The following is an 18933-nucleotide window of genomic DNA, read 5'->3' on the forward strand; positions in this document are numbered from 1 at the left end:
AAATAATATAAAAACAGGGAGGGGGACAAAACATAAGAGACAAATATGGAGAATAAACAGAGGGTTCCTGGGGGGGTTGTGGGAGGGGGGATGGGCTAAACGGGTAAAGGGAATTAAGGAATCTACTCCCGAAATCATTGTTGCACTATATGCTAACTAATTTGGATGTAAATTTAAAAAATAAAATGAAAAGAGAGAGAGAGAGAGAGAGAGAGAGAGAGAGTAAATAGCAGGAAAAAAAATCACCTAGTCCAAGAAAACTTCCTAGAAATGAAGAATACGAGTTTCTAAATTAAAAGAGCCCAGAGTGCCCAGGACAACGGAAGAAAACAGACCCAGGGCAAGGCACATGGATATGAAATTTCAAAATAAAAGATTCTACAAGTTTCCTGCAGGGGGTGGAAGAGGAGGGGAGGCTGCATCCAAAGGATCAAGAGTCCAAAAGGTTTTAGACTTTTAAGATACCACTGGAAGCTAGAATTCATTGGAACAATGCCATGAAAATTCTGAAGAAAACTGATTTCCATCTGATGGCTTTCCCCAAAAGAGCAGCCTGCATGATGGTTCAAGTAAAGGTATTTTTAGACATTCAGGGTCTTATATTGAGCTCCATGCACCCTTTCCGAGAAACTACTCAAGGATGTGTTCTACCAAAGCAAGAGAGTAAACCAAGAAAGAGCAAAAGATGAGAACAGGATAAAAGAGATCCAACATGGGAGAAAGAAGAAAATCCTTGGATGACACAGATGGGGGATGCCATGATGAAAACTAAGTATGAGGCACAGAAGACAATCACTCTACATTTCTTCAAACAGATGAAACTAATACCTGTGTCAGAATTTCATAAAAGGAACTTTAGAAAATTGAGAGAGTCTGCAGTTGATTCAGGGCCAAGTACATTGAAAAGAAACAAGTTGATTATTCACTCCAAAGCCAACAAAAATCTGTCCAAGTAAGAAAAGTCAGTAATTTACTATATGGCTTACATAGCCATACTACTACCCTAAATACTACCGATCTAACCAAAATTCTAATATAACTGTACTGGGAAGGTGAAAGAGGAGAAAGATGCTAGAAAGGGAAGGCAGTAGATGATGACTAAAACTGGAAAGTCAACAAGAGGTTATACAAATATGTTATTTTGCAGTGTGAATACCAAAAGAATATAAAAAACTCTGTAGCAGAGTATATTCTCTCAAGTCTTGAGATTCATCAATAGCCTTGGAGGTACTTCCCAGACTTCAGTGTGTCCCCTCAATTCAGCACGGAGCCCTGGGCCTTCCCTTCCACCATATCAGGATACCAGCTGAGATTATTCACTTTTCCAGCTTTTTCCCTCTCTTTCCAGAAGTCATGTCCACTGACCCTCGATCAAGAGAAGGTGAAACTAAGAGCACCCACTCACTTTACTTCACTCCAGATTTGGAGTATCAATAAGAAATCTCAAGATTTGCCTACTTGCACACACAACTTCTAGAAGGAGGCAGGCAGAGTCAAGAGTGCGCCCAAAGCCTCGGGTTTCCCCTTAGCTGCCACTCTTTCAAAAAAAAAAAAAAAAAAAAAAAGGCATGAGCTCCTGCATCTTTGCCTATTTGGTTCCTGCTGAAAAATCTCTTCTTTGTGTTTATGACCGTGTTCATTTCCTTTAACAATAAGTGATATTAATCTAGGTTCATTGTACCAATTTTAAATCCAGTTCATCTTTTTATCTCCCACAGCACCTAAACACACTGCCTTGTGCATAGTAAGTATTCACATGGTGCATGAATAACTGAAACTGAATTTAGTAAAATAATCTCCTCTTATAATAGTTTCAGTCCATTCATGACCTTAAATTGGATTCAAGTATTTTATCCAGCATGTCCTAATCAATTTTAAAGAGAGAAAATGTATACCTTCATGCAAATTGAAACTGGAAAAATACTTTGGCTGAGTAATCTAGCACACACATGCAAAAGATGACAACGTACCTGTTAAGAGTAACACCTGCTTGCCCGGAAGGGAAGAGAAGGAAAGAAGAGGGGAGGAGAACACTTTTGATGCATACATTAAAAGCTACCATCCTCATGAAGCAACTGCAGGTTTATTCCTAAAATCTCAGAGTTAACAGGTCAAACACCAGGTATCAGCAAGGCTCTGTCAAATCAAAAATTTTTTATAAGTTGGGGGGTGCCTGGCTGGCTCCGTCAGTTAAGCGTCCAACTCTTGATTTGGACTCTGGTCATGACCTCGCAGTCGTGGGATTGAGACCCACACCAGGCTCTGCGCTGGGCATGGAGCCTGCTTAAGATTTTCTCTCTCCTTCTCCCTCTGCCCCTCTCCAGCTTGTGCGTGCTCTCTCCATCTCCCCCCAAAAAGTAATTTTTGCATGTGTAATCAGAAAAAAAAATGATACCCAAATCCTGAAAACAAGATTTAAAAGTTCATAAAAGAAACTGCTATTTAATCCTAAACTCAAAAAACACATTAATAATTTCTGGTGTTTATTAATTTATTGAAAGATGTGCATTTTCTAACACTGATCTGCTGAATCTCAGGTTTCTAGCGTCTTCATCCCAAACTCTAACCTCTAAAATTCATCCTTTTATTATGCTAAGAAATTCCCAGACAGGGGCACCTGGGTGGCTCAGGTGGTTAAGTGTCTGACTTTGGCTCAGGTCACTATCTTGCAGTTCGTGAGTTCGAGACCCACTTGGGGCTCTGCGCTGATGGCTCAGAGCCTGGAGCCTGCTTCGGATTCTGTGTCTCACTCTCTCTCTCTGCTCTCCCCTGCTCACGCTCTGTGTCTCTCTCTTAAAAAGAAAAAAAGAAAAAGAAATTTCCAGACAAAATATTATTCATATATGTTACTATCTATATACTAATTTCCTTCAGATTTTTACAAAGCCCCAAATCAATGACTTAATGAAAACGTGTTCCAAATTACTAAGTGCAAATAAAGCAGATGTGGCGTTGGATAGCTGCAAGGAACAGAAAGTCAATTCTTCAGGGGAGTGAAACTTGGAATAACTTCAGCTGTGAAAAGGCCTCCCATCCCCCCAAACTAGGAATATTTTATGAAGAAAATAAAAGCATTCGAATGCCAAAGAAAAAGAAAACACTTAAAGGATGGAAAATGTTGAAAGGAGTCTACCAGTGGGACCAACACTTTTAAGTATCAATCAAGTAGAGTTAGCCATAAGCAAAGCTTCAAGGATTTCATCAGGAAGGACCATTCCTCTTCTTGGAGTCCATTAAAATGGCTATTTCTTTGTAATAGACAATGTACTTCCTTTCCTTTCTAATCATAAAAGCACGTGTGAGTCTATGCCTATCTCCTAATCACCCAGTTACACACAGTGATGGGTTCGTAGGTCACACACACCTATGAGTATGACCAAATATTTGCCAGGAGTACTCTTCCAACAAAATAGCTGCCTCGATCCACTGACGAGGCCCCATTTCCCCCTGAACACACAAGCTTATTAAATTCTCTATTCAACACAATTATCTTTCACCAATTCAAAGACAGGAATTTACACATGACTTGGAACTTTTCAACAGGGAAAATATTAATGACTGAGTTGGTTAAAAAGTAATGAGGTCAAATTCAATTCTTCCACTTTGCAGATGAGAAAATTAAGGACCAGAGAAGTCAAAGGACATCATGAAGGCTACTATGATGCAGCAATCAGTATCACATTTTGAACCCATAGGATAGGTAATGGTAAAGAGCACAAAGGTCACTGGGATAGGGGATAAACAGCTGGACAAGTGTTACTGTATATCCAGGGAACAAGCACGTCAGAAAGTTGTAAAGTAAGAAAAGTACCGCAACTTCAAGGAACTAAAAGGATGCTTCTGAATATGCAATATACCACAAACTCAGATAAATGTTAGACACGATCTAAAAATGTGTCACTGTAGCAAATATTTAGCCTCCTGAGTCATGTGATTACCTCTACACAAGACTACATATGACTCCCTTGCTTTAAAAAATATTCAGGGGCACCTGGGTGGGTGAGTCGGTTGAGTGTCTGACTCAGGATTTCAGCTCGGGTCATAACGCACGGTTAGTGGGATCGATCCCCACACTGGGCTCTGGACTGAGCTTGGAGCCTGCTTGAGATGCTCTCTCCCTCTCCTTTTGCCCCTCCCCCACTTTCACGTGCACGCACATGCTCTAAAATAAAAAATATTCAGTGGAGTACTGTCATAAGGACATACAGATCAATAAAGAAAATGCAGAGTCCACAAACAAACCCTTATATTTACAGTCAAATGATTTTAAACAAAGGAGCCAAGGCAATTCAATAGGGAGAGATTTTCAGCAAATAGTGCTGGATATCCACGTACGGACAAATGAACTTCTACCCTTACCTCATATTACATACAAAAATTAAATCAAAATGAATCAGAGATAGAAGCGCTAACACTGTAACATTTTTAGGAAGGATGAGTAGAAATGCTTCAAGACCTGGGGTGAGGCAAAGATTCCTTAGATATAGGACACCAAAAGCATAATCTGAACAGGACAAAACTGATAAATTGTACTTTACTGAAATGTACAACATTTTTGCTTCAAAATATACCATTAAGAAAATGCAAAGACAAGTCACAAAATGAGAAAATGTATTTGCAAATCATGTATCTAATAAATGGCTTGTATGCAGAATATACAAAGAACTCCAGAATACAGAATTCAACAAGAAGAAGACAAACACCCAATTTAAAAATGGATAAATGATTTTAGCAGACATTTCACCAAAGAAGATATAGGAATCATTAGTAAGCACATGGAAAGATGCTCAACATCGTTAGTCATCAGGGAAAAAGAAATCAAGAAATCAAAACCACAAAATGAAATAGCACTTCCCATCTACTGAGATAGCTATAATTTTAAAAAATAGTAAGGTATTGGTGAAAATGTGAAGAAACAATAACTCTCGTACACCGGCTGGTGGAAATGTAAAATGGTATGGCCACTTTAAAAAATAGTTTAGCAGTTTCTTAAATTCACCATACACCAAGTAATTCCACTTGTAGGTACTATGCCAAGAGAAATGAAAACATATGTTCCCACAAAGACTTGCATGCAAGTGTTCATGGCAGCCTTATTCATAAAAGGTAAAAAGTATAAACTCAAATGTCCATCAAACTGAAGAATGGATAGACAAAATGTGGTATATCCATACAACGGAAAACTGTTCCACAATAAAAAAAATGAAATACTGATACATGCTACAACTTCGATGAACCTCAAAAACATCATACAAAATACAGAAAGCTAGACACAAAAGACCCCATAGTGTTATGATTTTATTTATATGAAATGTCCAGAAAAGGCAAGTCTATGGAAACTGGAGGTAGATTACTGGTTATCTGGGGCTGGGCATGGGTATTGACTGTAAACATGCATGAGGAATATTACTGGGGTGCTGAAAAGATTCTAAAACTGGAGTATAGTAACATCACAATTTGATAAATTTACTGGAAATCATGGAGCTGTACACTGTAAAACAGATGAACTTTATGGTCTGAAAATTACATCTCAATAGTTTTTTTAAAGCTAAGGGTGGGGGAAAAAAGTATAATTAATCATATGGGAGAGAGAACATAAACAAAATGGGCCATAGTTGACCACTGTTGAGACCAGGGATTCAGTACACTATTCCTTTCCTTTTTTATATATATTTAAAGTTGTTAGGATGCCTGGGTGGTTCTGTTGGTTAAGGTCAGACTCTTGCTTTCAGCTTAGGTCATGATCTGAGAAATCATGTGAAATTGGGCCCCATGTTGGATTCTGTGCTGAGAGTGCAGAGCCTGCTTGGGATTCTCTCTCTCCCTCTCTGCCCTTCACCCCCACCCCCACCACCACACACACGCTCTCTCTCTCAAATAAATTTTAAAAAATAAAGTTGTTGATACTATATATGAGATATAAGATCTCCAAGTATTTATGAAGGCAAAACTTTTCTTTCCTGTCTAGCTAAAGAACCTCAGGAAATTGGCCCAACACTGTAAATCACATAAAAGGAAACACACGAAAATACTATTAGTTTCTTGCAGATAGTGGGCACCATATCTATTCTTCAATGTATCTCTTAACTTTAGGTGTATTATTACCTATAGAAAAATAATAAGGTGTGCTACCCAAATTAAATTAATATAGACTGCTTTCTCTGACACCAAATCTGCTACAACAAAGACCTGAACAAAGAGAATTCTGATGAAGAACAAAGCAATTACATTTCTGGATCTCAGCATCACTGCCTATAGTATGTGAGAGTTGGCCAAGATAACATTTAAGTTCTCTTTTAGCATTGACACTTTCTGATTCCAGAATTTGTTTGCCAGTTTTTTCCAGTAACTCCTTCTTACACCATGGGGTATGTGATACAGGTTAACTAGGTCCCAGATGAAAACACAGGCAGAGTTACGCAACAAAAACGCATGAGAATTAACTAAGCGGTAAAGATCAAGTTTCATTTCTTGAAACTTTGTGACAAGGTGTGACAAGGTGTGACAAGGTGAAAAAGGCCTTATCCATTAGAGATACATATAATGTATATATGAAAGTATACAATATCTGGCACTTGATCTGGGGATGGGGATTTTCTACTTTTACATAAATTTGAAGTTTTCCTTAATACAGTTTTTAACAGAGTAACCAGTATACAGAATATATACAAAAGAATGACAAAATTACCAGTACTGACAGGGATATATCTCCAAGAAATAATGACTTGCCTAAAAGCATTGGGGAAATATGTACAGTGTGATACCAATTATTTTAATGACAAAAAACATTAAATTGATATTATGAGTGGACTAGAAAATGTCAGAGGGATAGCGGGCTTGGTGGAGATGAGGTTAAGGAACAGATCTGTCTGCACTGTACACAGAACAAAAAATGTGTCTATTACTCAAATGAGTTTTATAAGCATTTTAACATATATTTATTTTTGAGAGACAGATGGCAGGCAGGGGAGGGGCGGAGAGCGAGGAAGACACAAAATCTGAAGCAGGCTCCAGGCTCTGAGCTGTCAGCCCAGAGCCCGATGCAGAGCTTGAACCCACAGACCACGAAATCATGACCTGAGCCGAAGCCGGACACTTAACTGACTGAGCCACACAGGCGCCTCAATAAACATTTTAAAAATAAAGGTCATACCTTTATCCGCATCCTCCAGGTATTCTAGTCCTGTTCTTTCCCACAGTCCCTTGTTCAAGCACTCAGCCAGCCAGGGAAAGCTGTAAAACCAGAGAGTCGATAGAAAAGAGAATGCATCCTGCCTAATTGCAGCACTAGCTGCCCCCTCACCTTGGCAAGCCTTTGTAAACCCTCTACAGGCACAAATCACAGCACTATGCTAATAGAGAAACTTTCACATAACTATTGGAAAAGAAAAAAAAAACCTATATATAGCGGAAGGAACAGGAAACAGGAAAAAGAAGGACCAAGTGACACTATAGTGCAGCCAACACCTTTTACCTATCAACTACTGAGAAGTTCAAAAGGAAACCTTAATGCTGTCACTACAAATTCTTTCTTTTTAAGTTTACTTATTTTGGGGGGGGGGGGGCAAGAGAAAGACAGGGAGAGAATCCCAAGCAGGCTCCATGCCACCAGCACAGAGCCCAATGGAGGGCTCGAACTCACGAACCATGAGATCATGACCTGAACCAAAATCAAGAGTTGGATGCTTAACCAAATGAGGCACCCAGGTGCCCCTGTCACTACAAACTCTGAGTGTTACTTCTAATTTTTTTAAATGTTTTATTCATTTTTGAAAGGAGGGAGGGAGGGAGGGAGGGAGAGAGAGAGAGAGAGAGAGAGAGAGAGAGTCAGAGTCCCATGAGTGGAGGAGGGAGAGGGGCAGAGAGAGAGGAAGCAACAGAATACAAAGCAGGCTCCAGGCTCTGCGCTGTCAGCACAGAGCCTGATGCGGGACTCGAACCCATGGAACATGAGATAATGACCTGAGCCAAAGTCAGATGCTTCACTAACTGAGCCAGTCAGAGAAAAAGTACAATTGTATGCAAGCAGCCAGTTAATGATTCTTTAAATGTTTTCCAAACACTAAAAGGGATTTCCTCCATAATTTGTGGTAGCTGCAGGATTGCTTAAGCATTTAAAAGTCCAATAATGAGTATGCTGCCAAACTCATCATCTAAGTCAAGGATGTGTCCAGACAACTAAGAGACCAGTTAACAAGGTTACAAGATAGATCAATATGTAAAAACCCATTATATTTTGGGGCACGTAAGTGGCTCGGTCAGTTAAGCATCCGACTTAGGCTCAGGTCATGATCTCACGGTTTGTAAGTTCAAGCCCCACACTGAGCTCCACAGTGGGCTTCACGCTGACAGTATGGAGTCTGCTTGGGATTCTCACTCTCTCCTGTTCTCTCCCTGCCCCTTCACCACCTGCACATGCTCTCTCTCTCTCTCAAAATAAATAAACTTAAAAAAATTATATTTCTATACACCAGCAATGAAGACTGAAAAAATGAAATTAAGAAAACAATTCCCTTTAAACTAACATCAAAATAAACAAAATACTTAACAATAAATTTTTTAAGTGTGAAACTTACATGTGAAAACTACAAAATACTGTTGAAAGAAATTAAAGACTTACATAAATGGAAATATATCCTGTGCTCATGAACTGTAAGACTTAATACTGTTAAGATGGAAAACATCATGTTGTAGACCATAAATGTGTACAATTTTTGTCAATTACTCTCATTATAAAGTTGGGGGAAAATATTGTTGAGACAGCAATACTAACCAAACTGATCTACAGAGTCAATGCAATCCCTACCAGATGCCCAGCTGCCTTTAATATAAATTGACAACCTGATCATAAATTTCATATGGAAATGCAAGGAACCCAGAATAACCAAAACAATCTTGAAAAAGAATAAAGTGGGCAGATTCACATGTCCCAATTGCAAAACTTACTACAATTCCGCAACAATCAAGACAGTATGGTGCTAGCTTAATGGAATAGAATTGAGAATCCAGAAATAAACCTTTATGGTCATGATCAGTTGATTTTTCAACAAGGGTGCCAGGAAAATTAAACAGGTAATTAATAGTTTTCTCAACAAATGGTACTGGAACAACTGGGTAGCCACATGCAAAAAAACAAAAAACAAAAAACAAAATTTGAACCCCTGCCTCACACCACATACAAAAAATCAACTCAAAATTGATCAGAGACCTAAATGTAAAAGTGAAAAATATCAAACTCTTAGAAGAAAAGAGTATTTGTGACCTTGAATTAAGCAATGATTTCTAAGATATGATACCAAAAGCACAAATGACAAAAGAAAAAATAAACTGGACTTCATCAAAATTAAAAGTTTCTGCACTTCAAAGGATACCATCAAAAGGTTGAAAGGACAACCCACAAACTGAGAAAATATTTGTAAATCATATATCTGAAAAGGGACTTGTATCCAGAATATATAAAGAACACTTACAAACTCAACAATAAGAAGACAAACAGCCCAATTTAAAAATGCGCAAAGATTTTGAAGAGACATTTCCCTAAAAATGGCGCAAATATGGCCAATAAGCACATGAAAAGATGTTCATCATTAGTCGTTAGAAAAATGCAAATAAAGGGGTGCCTGGCTGGCTCAGTCGGTAGAGCATCTGACTCTTGATCTTGTGATCATGGGTTCAAGCCCCATGTTGGGTATAGACATTACTTTAAAATAATAATAGTAAAAAAAAAATGGAAATCAAAACCATGATAAGATAAAACTTCATGATGGCTAAAATAAAAACGACAGGCAATAACAAGAGCTTCAAGAATAAACTGCGGTCCTCACAGATTGCTAGTGAGATGGTAAACTGGTGCAACTACTTCGGTAGTTCCTTGAGATGTCCAACTTACAGTTACCGTACAACTCAGAAAGTTCACTCCCATGGATATCCATGAACTGATAAATGAATAAAATGTGCCATATTCATAGAATATAATATTATTCATCCATAAAAGGAATGAAGTTGTCCTACATGCTACAACATGCATGAACCTCGCAACCATTATATTAAATGAAAGAAGCCAGTTACAAAAGACCATATATTGCGTGATGCCACTAATATGGAATGTCCAGAACAGGCAAATTCATACAAATGGCAAGTATGTTAGAGGATGCCAAAAGCTGGGGAAAGAGGAAAGGGGAATGAAAAGGGGCTCCTAGTGAGCATGGGGTTTCTTTTTAGAGTGAGGAAAATGTTCTAAAACTGGATAATGCTGGTGGTTGCACAACAGTGTAAATCTACTACAAGCCACTGAATTGTATACTTTAAAAAGGGAGAATCTTAGGGGTGCCTGGGTGGCTCAGTCGGTTAAGCATTGAACTTTGGCTCAGGTCATGATCTCACTGTTTGTGAATTTGAGCCCTGCGTCGGGCTCTGTGCTGACAGCCCAGAGCCTGTAGCCTGCTTTGGATTCTGTCTTCCTCTTTCTCTGCCCCTCCCCTGCTCACGCGCTGTCTCTGCCTCTCTCTCAAAATAAAAAATATTTTAAAAAACTTTTTTAAAAAGGCGAATTTTAAAGTGTGTGGATTTTATCTCAATAAAGCTTTGATTAAAAAAAATTGTCCAGACTGCCAAACTGAACCATTAAGCTGGATGTGTACTGCAGACCCAAAAGTTTGGGGGGGGGCAGGAATCCCATACTCCTACTAGATTTTAAAAGAGAACCAAGTAGCACTCACATGAATGATACAATAAGGAAATCTATAAGGTCAAAGCCGTCTGTGTGAGCAAATTCATCCTTTGGAGAACTTGAACGGTTAAGTTGGTAAGACATATTGTATCTCTTCTTCCCAAGATGTTTACCTATTTCTCAAGTTGCAGAAAAATGTATTTGTTTGTAGGAAACCCCAGACAGACTCTTCTCAGATTGCCAACTAAAAAATACACCCCCATTCCAAGGTAAGAGAAAGCCGTTATCACACTTTGCCCATCCGTAGATCTCACAATGGAGGCTAGAGGAAGTCCTCTAAAACTATTCCTCACTATTGGAAAGGCAGTCAAAAGGAATCTGAAGAACCTATCAGAACCTTAAAGAATGTCCTAAAATGCTTCTGTTATTTCAGGTGCATTCTAGGAAGTGGCAACAGATTGGTCATAAAAATACCCTGGATAGAGAATAGTAGGCAAGTTTGAGACAGGTAAACTCAGCCAGGAAGGACATTTCTGGTGCTCTCAGGTACCATCTGGTCACTGTGACTACGGAGTGAAAAGTAAAATTTTTAAAATATCGGGGTGCCTAGGTGGCTCAGTTAGTTGAGCGTCCAACTTCAGCTCAGATCATGATCTTACGGTTCAGTTCATGAGTTTAAGCCCTGCATCGGGGCTTGCTGCTGTCAGTGCAGAGCCTGCTTTGGATCTTCTATCCCCTTCTCTCTCTGTGCCTCCTCCACTCATAACGCTCTCTCAAAAATAAATAAAACATTAAAAATAATAACATCTATATATGAGGCAAAATTTAAAAGATACAAGTGCAAAGGGGCACGTAGGTGGCTCAGTCAGTTAAGCATCCAACTCTTGATCTTGGCTCAGGTCACGATCTCACAGTTCTTGAGTTCAAGCCCCACATCAGGCTCTGTGCTGATATCGTGAAGCCTTGTTGGGATTCTTTCTCTCCTTCCTTCTGCCCCTCCCCCACTTCTTCTTGCTTGCTCTCTCTCTCTCTCACTTAAAAACCAAGATACAAGTGGGTATTCAATGAAAAGTGAGTTTCTCTCTCACTTCTGTTCCCAGTCATCCCATTCTCTTCCCCAGAGGCAACCACTGTTACCACTTTTCTAAGTATCCTTCCGGAAACTGTCTATACATTTAAAAAGAACATACATATTCTGCACTGTGCCTTCTTCACTTAGATAGGTCTCCACTTAGTACACATACCTTATTCTTTTTAACTGCTTCGTAAGTATTCATAATATGGATGTACTATAACTTCCTAGCCCTGGAATGGATTTTTATTATCAGGATGTCTAAAGCAGAGATAAAACATTAGCAACCCATGGGTAGTATCTACCCATGGATGTGTTTTGTTCAGCCATCACAATGGTTTGAACACGTGGATCTCAATGTATTTGACCATACGGGATGTAGTGGAAAGAGCTGTCCACCAACATCCACTCTCCTCTTTTATAGTAAGAGGGATGTCAGCGGGAAATGGCTACCCTACCAGGAGCTACACTGCCCAGCTGCCTGCAGCCAGCTATCTCCACAGGACTAGCTTTCCCCAGTTAAAAGTTGAGTGGAAGTGATGAAGGTTTCTGGTCTGCAGCTTTAAAGGGATAGCTGTGTTTCCTACACACAGTCCCTGCCCCTCCTGCCAGGCTGATGCCCAATGACTGGAAGAGGGCTCTCCGTGGCCTGAAGGGGGTTCACCAGCACCGTCCTCTGGTTGCAAGCTTTAGGCATGGCTTTGGAGCAGGTCACTGTTGAGAGTGGAAGGAGGGTAGTGGAACAAAAGATACCCCTGTTATGAAAAATATTTGCTTTATGAAAACAACTGTTTCGATGAGCAACAGGAGGTTAGGTTCTAAAAAGTACCACCTTCGCAGTGTGGTTTTTCTTACAGGAATTTCAGTAATAAAATGTTTTGTGGCTATAAGCATAGAACTATAAAATCTAAACATCACTGAACAAGTCCCAGGTTTGACTACATCTAGGTTTTGTACACTTGCATCACCACAGAGACTTTCTTACACGTTTTTATTTTCTCTCAAACACAGCAGCTGTTCAAGCCTTGAGAGGATGGCTCCGCAACCTGGATCAGCTATTACAAAGGTGATCTGATCTCTCTTTTACACACGGCATTCGTGTCATACCAATGCCTGCCTATGAAAGCATACACCTTTAGGTCTAATACCAGCACCTACCTATCTAGAGCCCTGGGAGAATCTAGACTCCTGTGAATATAAGTTGAGACTGTTTTACAGGTATCAAAGTAAAGCCAATTGTCCCTGACTGCCAAGTGGCCTTGTTCATTTTTATAGATGTACATTCTATACCAGCCCTTTGCGGGGCACCTGGCTGGCTCAGTCGGTAGAGCATGCGACTCTTGATCTCCAGGTTGTGAGTGCGAACCTGATGTTGGGTGTAGAGATTACTTTAAAAAAATAAAATATTCAAATCAACCCTTTGTTATCCTTCCCCATATCATGTTACCTATCTGCATAAATGTGAAGGCATTAATGCCACCCTCTTCTAAGCTCTTCCCTTAAATCCCACCCAAATCCGACACCGAGTCTGTGGGCTCTCCTCCCTTTGGTAGCTACAGTCTTTTATTCTATATCCTTCTCCTCCCTTTATATAAACATCAGCCCTCCTATGTAACAACCACCTCATCACTTTCTTCACTTCCCTCTTTCATTCCTGCTTCTTGGCATCATCTCTCCATCCTGTTTCTTCTCCACACAGTCAGTCCACCGTAGGCCACTCTGACTCAGCAATCTAGCCTCACTTCCCCTGTTTTTCACAATCCTGTGTTTCTACCACAGCAGGCGACTGGGGCTCGGTCCCTCTGTGAGCCCACCAAGGAACTATCCCACGGGAGATCAAGGGAGTCAGGGGACTTTATCCTCAGACTCCCTTTCCTCAATGATCTTCTGTGCAAATGAGTGCGTATGGATCAAACATGCTGCTATTAGGATCATGTTTATCATCTCACCAAAACCCTACAACTCTGCGGACAGTTGGCCCTATTTTACAGATTAAAAATCTGAAATGCAGAAAGATTAAGCCACTTGCTGAAAATTCAACAGTTAATGAGCAGCTGAGCTGGACTCCAAATCCAGCCTCGTCTCTTCCATTCTATGATGCAATGTCGGAAGAGCCACAGCACATCCATTCCCCAGCACGGTCGGCACTCGTGGGCTTGCACAGCCAGAGAGATGCTTGCACGCTTCCAGCCTCTCCTCCCAAGGAAAACGTATTAAGATAGCTGCCCAGATTGTTTTAATCTTCTTGCATGCATAGGAAAACCTTCTAGGTCATAATCCACCAGCCATGTGAAATTTTTATAGCATCATCATCCGTGGCTACTCCCACCTCAAATACCAGTTACTATGAAATTATGCCAGAATTTGGATCAAAGTATGGGGGAAAATGCAAGGCAAATTTTTATCTGATGAACTCATGGCAGAGAATCAAATTTCATAGAGAGTTCCAGACTCTAGTATATTAAAAAACAATCTGTAACTTTACTGTGAGGAGACTACTTTATTAGAACAACTAAAACATGCTGAGCTTTGCTGGGACACAGGGGTCATGCTAATGTGTGAGCCAAAGAGAGTCTTTTCTTGCTTTAGTAGAAAATATAATCATCTGCAAATCACTAGCATCTGAGGCTGGCTTGATTTAAAATGCACACAGATATAGAAAAAGTTCCAGGAAATCACTGAATTTATAGCTTGCCTACATTAGTCAGCGGAACGGCCCTCGCTGCTCCCAAAATAACACTTGGGAAGGCGCTGCATCCTAGCACCTTCACTAAAGCCAAGGCATGGTTCTCATCTGCTGCTCTGTAAGTTCCCTAGGAGGACTTTTCCCCCTTCCCAGGGAGCCAGGCAAGCAGACAGGGCCCTCCAACCTCCCTCACCACCCTCCCAGCTGTACAGTGGCTGCCTCAAGGAAGTCCCAGCCCCAGAAGGCCCCCAGCAGGCTACCTAGAGGAGCCCTGGTCTTAATCCCCTCCACCAACCAGCTAACCATCAGTCAGATTTAGAAAGCAGAGCCCCCTTAGCATTAAACCCTCCAGGACACAGGATCTTCACCACACGGGTAAGACACAGGAGAAGATTCTGGCCGGGTGTTGGTCACCAAGGATCTTTCACAAAAGAACCGCGTAAGCGTTGGGGAAATAACAGACAGTAATCCCATATATAAATTACCATAATGCAGCAGAGAACAAGACCCCAGCCATGCACACTCAGTGGGCTATGTGGGGTTAAAGTATTTTAATCCTCTTGGTACAGAATTTCTTAATTCCTGGTCCATAGCAAGTGTGGGCAAGGCTCCAGACACATGGGAGATCTATCTGCCTAGAACTGCTTTCCCTCCCAGGAATACCATAGCAACACGAAGACCTTCCCAGGATGGGAAACGGCCGGGTCTGCTCGTCCCGTGAACTCACAAAGACCTCTGTGGCAGACACACATCCACGGACTCCCACAGGAAAAGGAAAGACTGGGGTGCAGAGGGGCACTTCACCTGGCACACTGGGCTGGAAGACTTTATTCAGATCCAAGGAGGAGGCTCTGGAGTGGGTTTTCTGTGGCCGCGGTGGCGGGGTGGGAGGGTCCTCGCCCCTTTTCATGGCCTCTTCTATGGAGGTGCTAGAGTAAGATCTGCAGCAAAATAAGGAGAGGTCGGAAGGGAGACAGCAAAGCTTTAGTCTCTGAAGTAGGGTTGGAATGGAAACACCCACTACAAAGGACTGACCAGTTCCCATCTCGAAGCAACAATGAATTCTACTGTCCCTTGGGTGCCAGTATCCGCAGTAACTGCCCACACCCAACCCGTGAATCAGAAACTTTTTTCACCTCTTTGTTCATATTATATCTTAGACCTAAATTTACCCAAAGGAAAAGCTAAATTCAAACCAGTTTCTACTGGTACTGTTAATAAGAATAACATGTAAACCTTCTGCTTAGGTACTTCCATATTGTAACAGAAGGGCTTCATGGGTTAACAGACTGCAGAAGTTACCTCCTGTTTACATGCAAACGTGATGACAGGCACATATGGAAGTGGGACAGATAACCTGAGAGTAAGTATCCGATGCTCAGGGGAATATGCCACAAGTGAAATTCAGGAAAGGAAAACACACATCAGTCAGATGGAGGGGTCGAGGCTGTCTCACCATGACAAAGACCAGTTTGGGGGTAAAACTTTCAAAGCAAAAGCATCCTCTTAACCTTCTCCCTCCCTCGGTAACAAGTCAGTAGCTAACTAACTAGGCAACTTCTGAGACTGTAACTCCAATAATGACATTTAAAGAAATAGGAAATAAATAACTTGCCAAGGGTTGCATAGCTAGAAAGTTACATAGGTTCGATTCAAACTCCAATCTCTTTCTAAATTCCATTTTTAAAATATTCTGATACTGCCTATGAGCCAGGAAAGAAATCTCTTGGTAGCAGCGGCTAAACTACTTAGAGACGTAATTATTTTCTAAATTAATTCAACTCAGTCTATTGCTTAGAAATAGCTTTGTGGATGAGTTCCCAATATGATTTTCTAAAAAGCGGATGTGTATATCCGTTCTGCTCAGCTTCTCGGCTAAGTTCATGTCAAAGAAGAAAATGACCTTTGAGTCAGAGATAGGTTCTAGGGACAAATTAACCTCAGGAAACTGCTATCAGTATTTAGCTATTAGAGAGGCATTTATAAAATCAGAATCTATCTATTACTATTAAGCAATTTCAATTCTTGGTAAAGCTGGTTTGGGCATAGCAAGATTTTACCTTCCTGAATCATTCCCTCAGGGGTTTCCTTGTGGTGGCTGAAGAGTTTTGTTTGTCAAGCAAGGTTGCAATCTTTAATAAAACCACCATAATGGCATGTGACGTGCTCTGGGGTGGTCCCTGTAAAATAAGTGGCATGACGGGCAAGGCAAAGGCATGTAGGAACCAGCACGAAGAACGCTCTAGTACTTTCAACCAGAGTCAGAGGAAATCGATAAGAAAGAACATTTTCAAATGGGAACTCTTGATTTGAAAAGGAAATGGGAGACTCCTGCTAGAAATTAAAAGAACTTTCAAGCATTTGACTTCGGCTCAGGTCATGATCTCACAGTTCTTGAGTTCAAGCCCCGCATCAGGCTCTGTGCGGACAGCTTAGAGCCTGGAGCCTGCTTCGGTTTTTGTGTCTCCCTCTCTCTCTGCCCCACCCCTGCTCATACTCTGTGTCTCTCAAAAAATGAATAAATGGTAAAAAAATAAAAAGATTTAGGGGCGCCTGGATGGCTCAGTCGATTGGGCGACTGACTTCACTCAGGTCATTATCTCACAGATTGTGAGTTCGAGCCCCATGTCAGGCTCTGTGCTAACAGCTCAGAGCCTGGAGTCTGCATCAGATTCTACGTCTCCCTCTCTCTCTGCCCCTCTCCCGCTCACGTTCTGTCTTTCTCCTTTAAAAATAAACATTAAAAAAAATTAAAGAAAAAAAAAAGAACTTTCTACGCCAGACAGAGCTTTAGTGACATTTTTCAGTCAAGAAAGAAAAAATAATATGTGTGCGTGTGTACACTAACACATATATATAGTTAGGCACACCATCCCGTCCCACATACCTCATTCCATTTTATTCCCATATGTAACCTGTATACTTGTATTTCCATATGGAAAGTTAACTGAGTATCAAATAAGTGATACTGGAAAACTAGGACTACAACCAATTTCAATTAAATGTGCAGGGAATCAACACAATAATGAATATAAGTAATGTCAGAATGGGGATTTTCCCTCTTCCCCTCACATTTCTACAAAGTTTTATTATTCTAAAAAGGAAAATAAAAATAATTTGACTCTCTCGGTCTCAGTAAAGACCCAGTGGGTTGTAGTGAAAATAAAAAGGTCCAAATTAGACCAGGAGACCAATCCTTAAAAGAACATATAAAATTTGGCCATAGAGGGGTGCCTGGGTGGCTCAGTCAGTTGAGCATCCGACTTCAGCTCAGGTCATGATCTCACAGTTGGTGGGTTCAATCTCAGTGTCGGGCTCTGTGCTGACAGCTCAGAGCCTGGAGCCTGCTTTGGATTCTGTGTCTCCCTCTCTCTGCCCTCCCCCACTCACTCTGTCTCTGTCTCTCTCTCTCTCTCAAAAATAGATAAACATTAAAAAATAAAATGAAATAAAAAATAAAATAAAATTTGGCAGAGATATTAATAATAGAATATGTGACTATGAAGTTTTGTACTTTCACTCGCTTTGAGAAAAAGAGGAAGTCAACAGAAGAAAAATGTGAGGCTCAAATTATAGTTAATATAGCACACCTAAGCAGCTTCCTGCAAGTCAAAGGTTTTTCCTACTATGAGGTCAGATAAATGTTACTATTCCTACATCCTAAAGTCAGTACAGACTAATTTGCAAAAGAGCCATTCATCCTTAAAAAAACAACAACAACAACAAAGGATGAGTAAATGTGGCAGCCACAGAGAAAAACGGTGACTGTATCTTTTCTTCTGGCCAAAAAGAATTCCTGTATCTATTGTTTCAAAAAACATGACTATAGGTATCTGTACCTTCTATAAACAAGAAAACAAATCCCCAATATAGAAAATCCAGATATACAAGTTAGACTAAGGGATAACTCTCAGATTTACACAAAGACGAGATTTCCTTAAATGTCGGTATTTCAAGCATATAAAGTATTATCAGATTTAATTTCACTTTTTCAGGGACGTGTCTAAGTAGCCAAAGGAAGAAAAAAGTCACTAAGAGCCAAAGCAAACATTGGAAGCCACAAACGTACTGTCCTATCTTCCACTGTATTCCTACCACTGAAAAGTGCTCCCAATACCATCTCCCCTCTCTGATGTTCTATTCATGTTCATGTATTTCTCCTCCATCTGCCATTCTGATGTCCAATGCCAACCGCAACTCTGCCTTCCTGGCTCTCCCTCTTCTACCAATCTAAAAACTGTGACTCCAAAAAGAGGCTCTAAGATAGGATAAAACAGACCATAAGCACCGCTTACCCGAAGCTTCAAGCCTCATTTTAAAATGACTGTGAGTATTTGTTTTTCCTACTCTAGATTTTATCCCTCAGGTGTCTGTTTGGTGTCGACCTTGTCACAACAGTAAATTTCAGGGTTAGTCACCTCTTAACCACTTTTCCTTCTCTGCAAAGCCACTGCCCTCTATTCCTTATCATCCTGCAACAAGGGGGCCATGTCACACAAGCCACTT

The 18933-nt window shown here is 40.6% G+C and overlaps 1 protein-coding gene and 1 non-coding gene across 8 annotated transcripts in view; one reads left to right on the top strand and one right to left on the bottom strand.

Annotated features, from left to right (window-relative positions):
* REPS2 (RALBP1 associated Eps domain containing 2) overlaps nucleotides 1-18933 on the bottom strand; it is a 214813-nt gene that overhangs the window by 68700 nt on the left and 127180 nt on the right. For 5 of the 7 annotated variants that reach the window (XM_019418004.2, XM_019418001.2, XM_019418002.2 and 2 more), the window contains exon 13: nucleotides 15232-15368. The exons of the other annotated variants lie outside the window; for them this stretch is intronic. In XM_019418004.2, coding sequence (XP_019273549.1) covers nucleotides 15232-15368 — 137 coding nt within the window. The remainder of the gene's footprint in view (nucleotides 1-15231; nucleotides 15369-18933) is intronic. 7 annotated transcript variants of the gene reach the window in all.
* TRNAK-CUU (transfer RNA lysine (anticodon CUU)) lies at nucleotides 9619-9691 on the top strand. The gene has a single exon. It is a non-coding gene; the product is annotated as a tRNA-Lys (tRNA).

This window comes from Panthera pardus, unplaced genomic scaffold (assembly GCF_024362965.1).
Source record: "Panthera pardus isolate Hobbes unplaced genomic scaffold, ASM2436296v1 HiC_scaffold_27, whole genome shotgun sequence".
Taxonomy (NCBI): domain Eukaryota; kingdom Metazoa; phylum Chordata; class Mammalia; order Carnivora; family Felidae; genus Panthera; species Panthera pardus.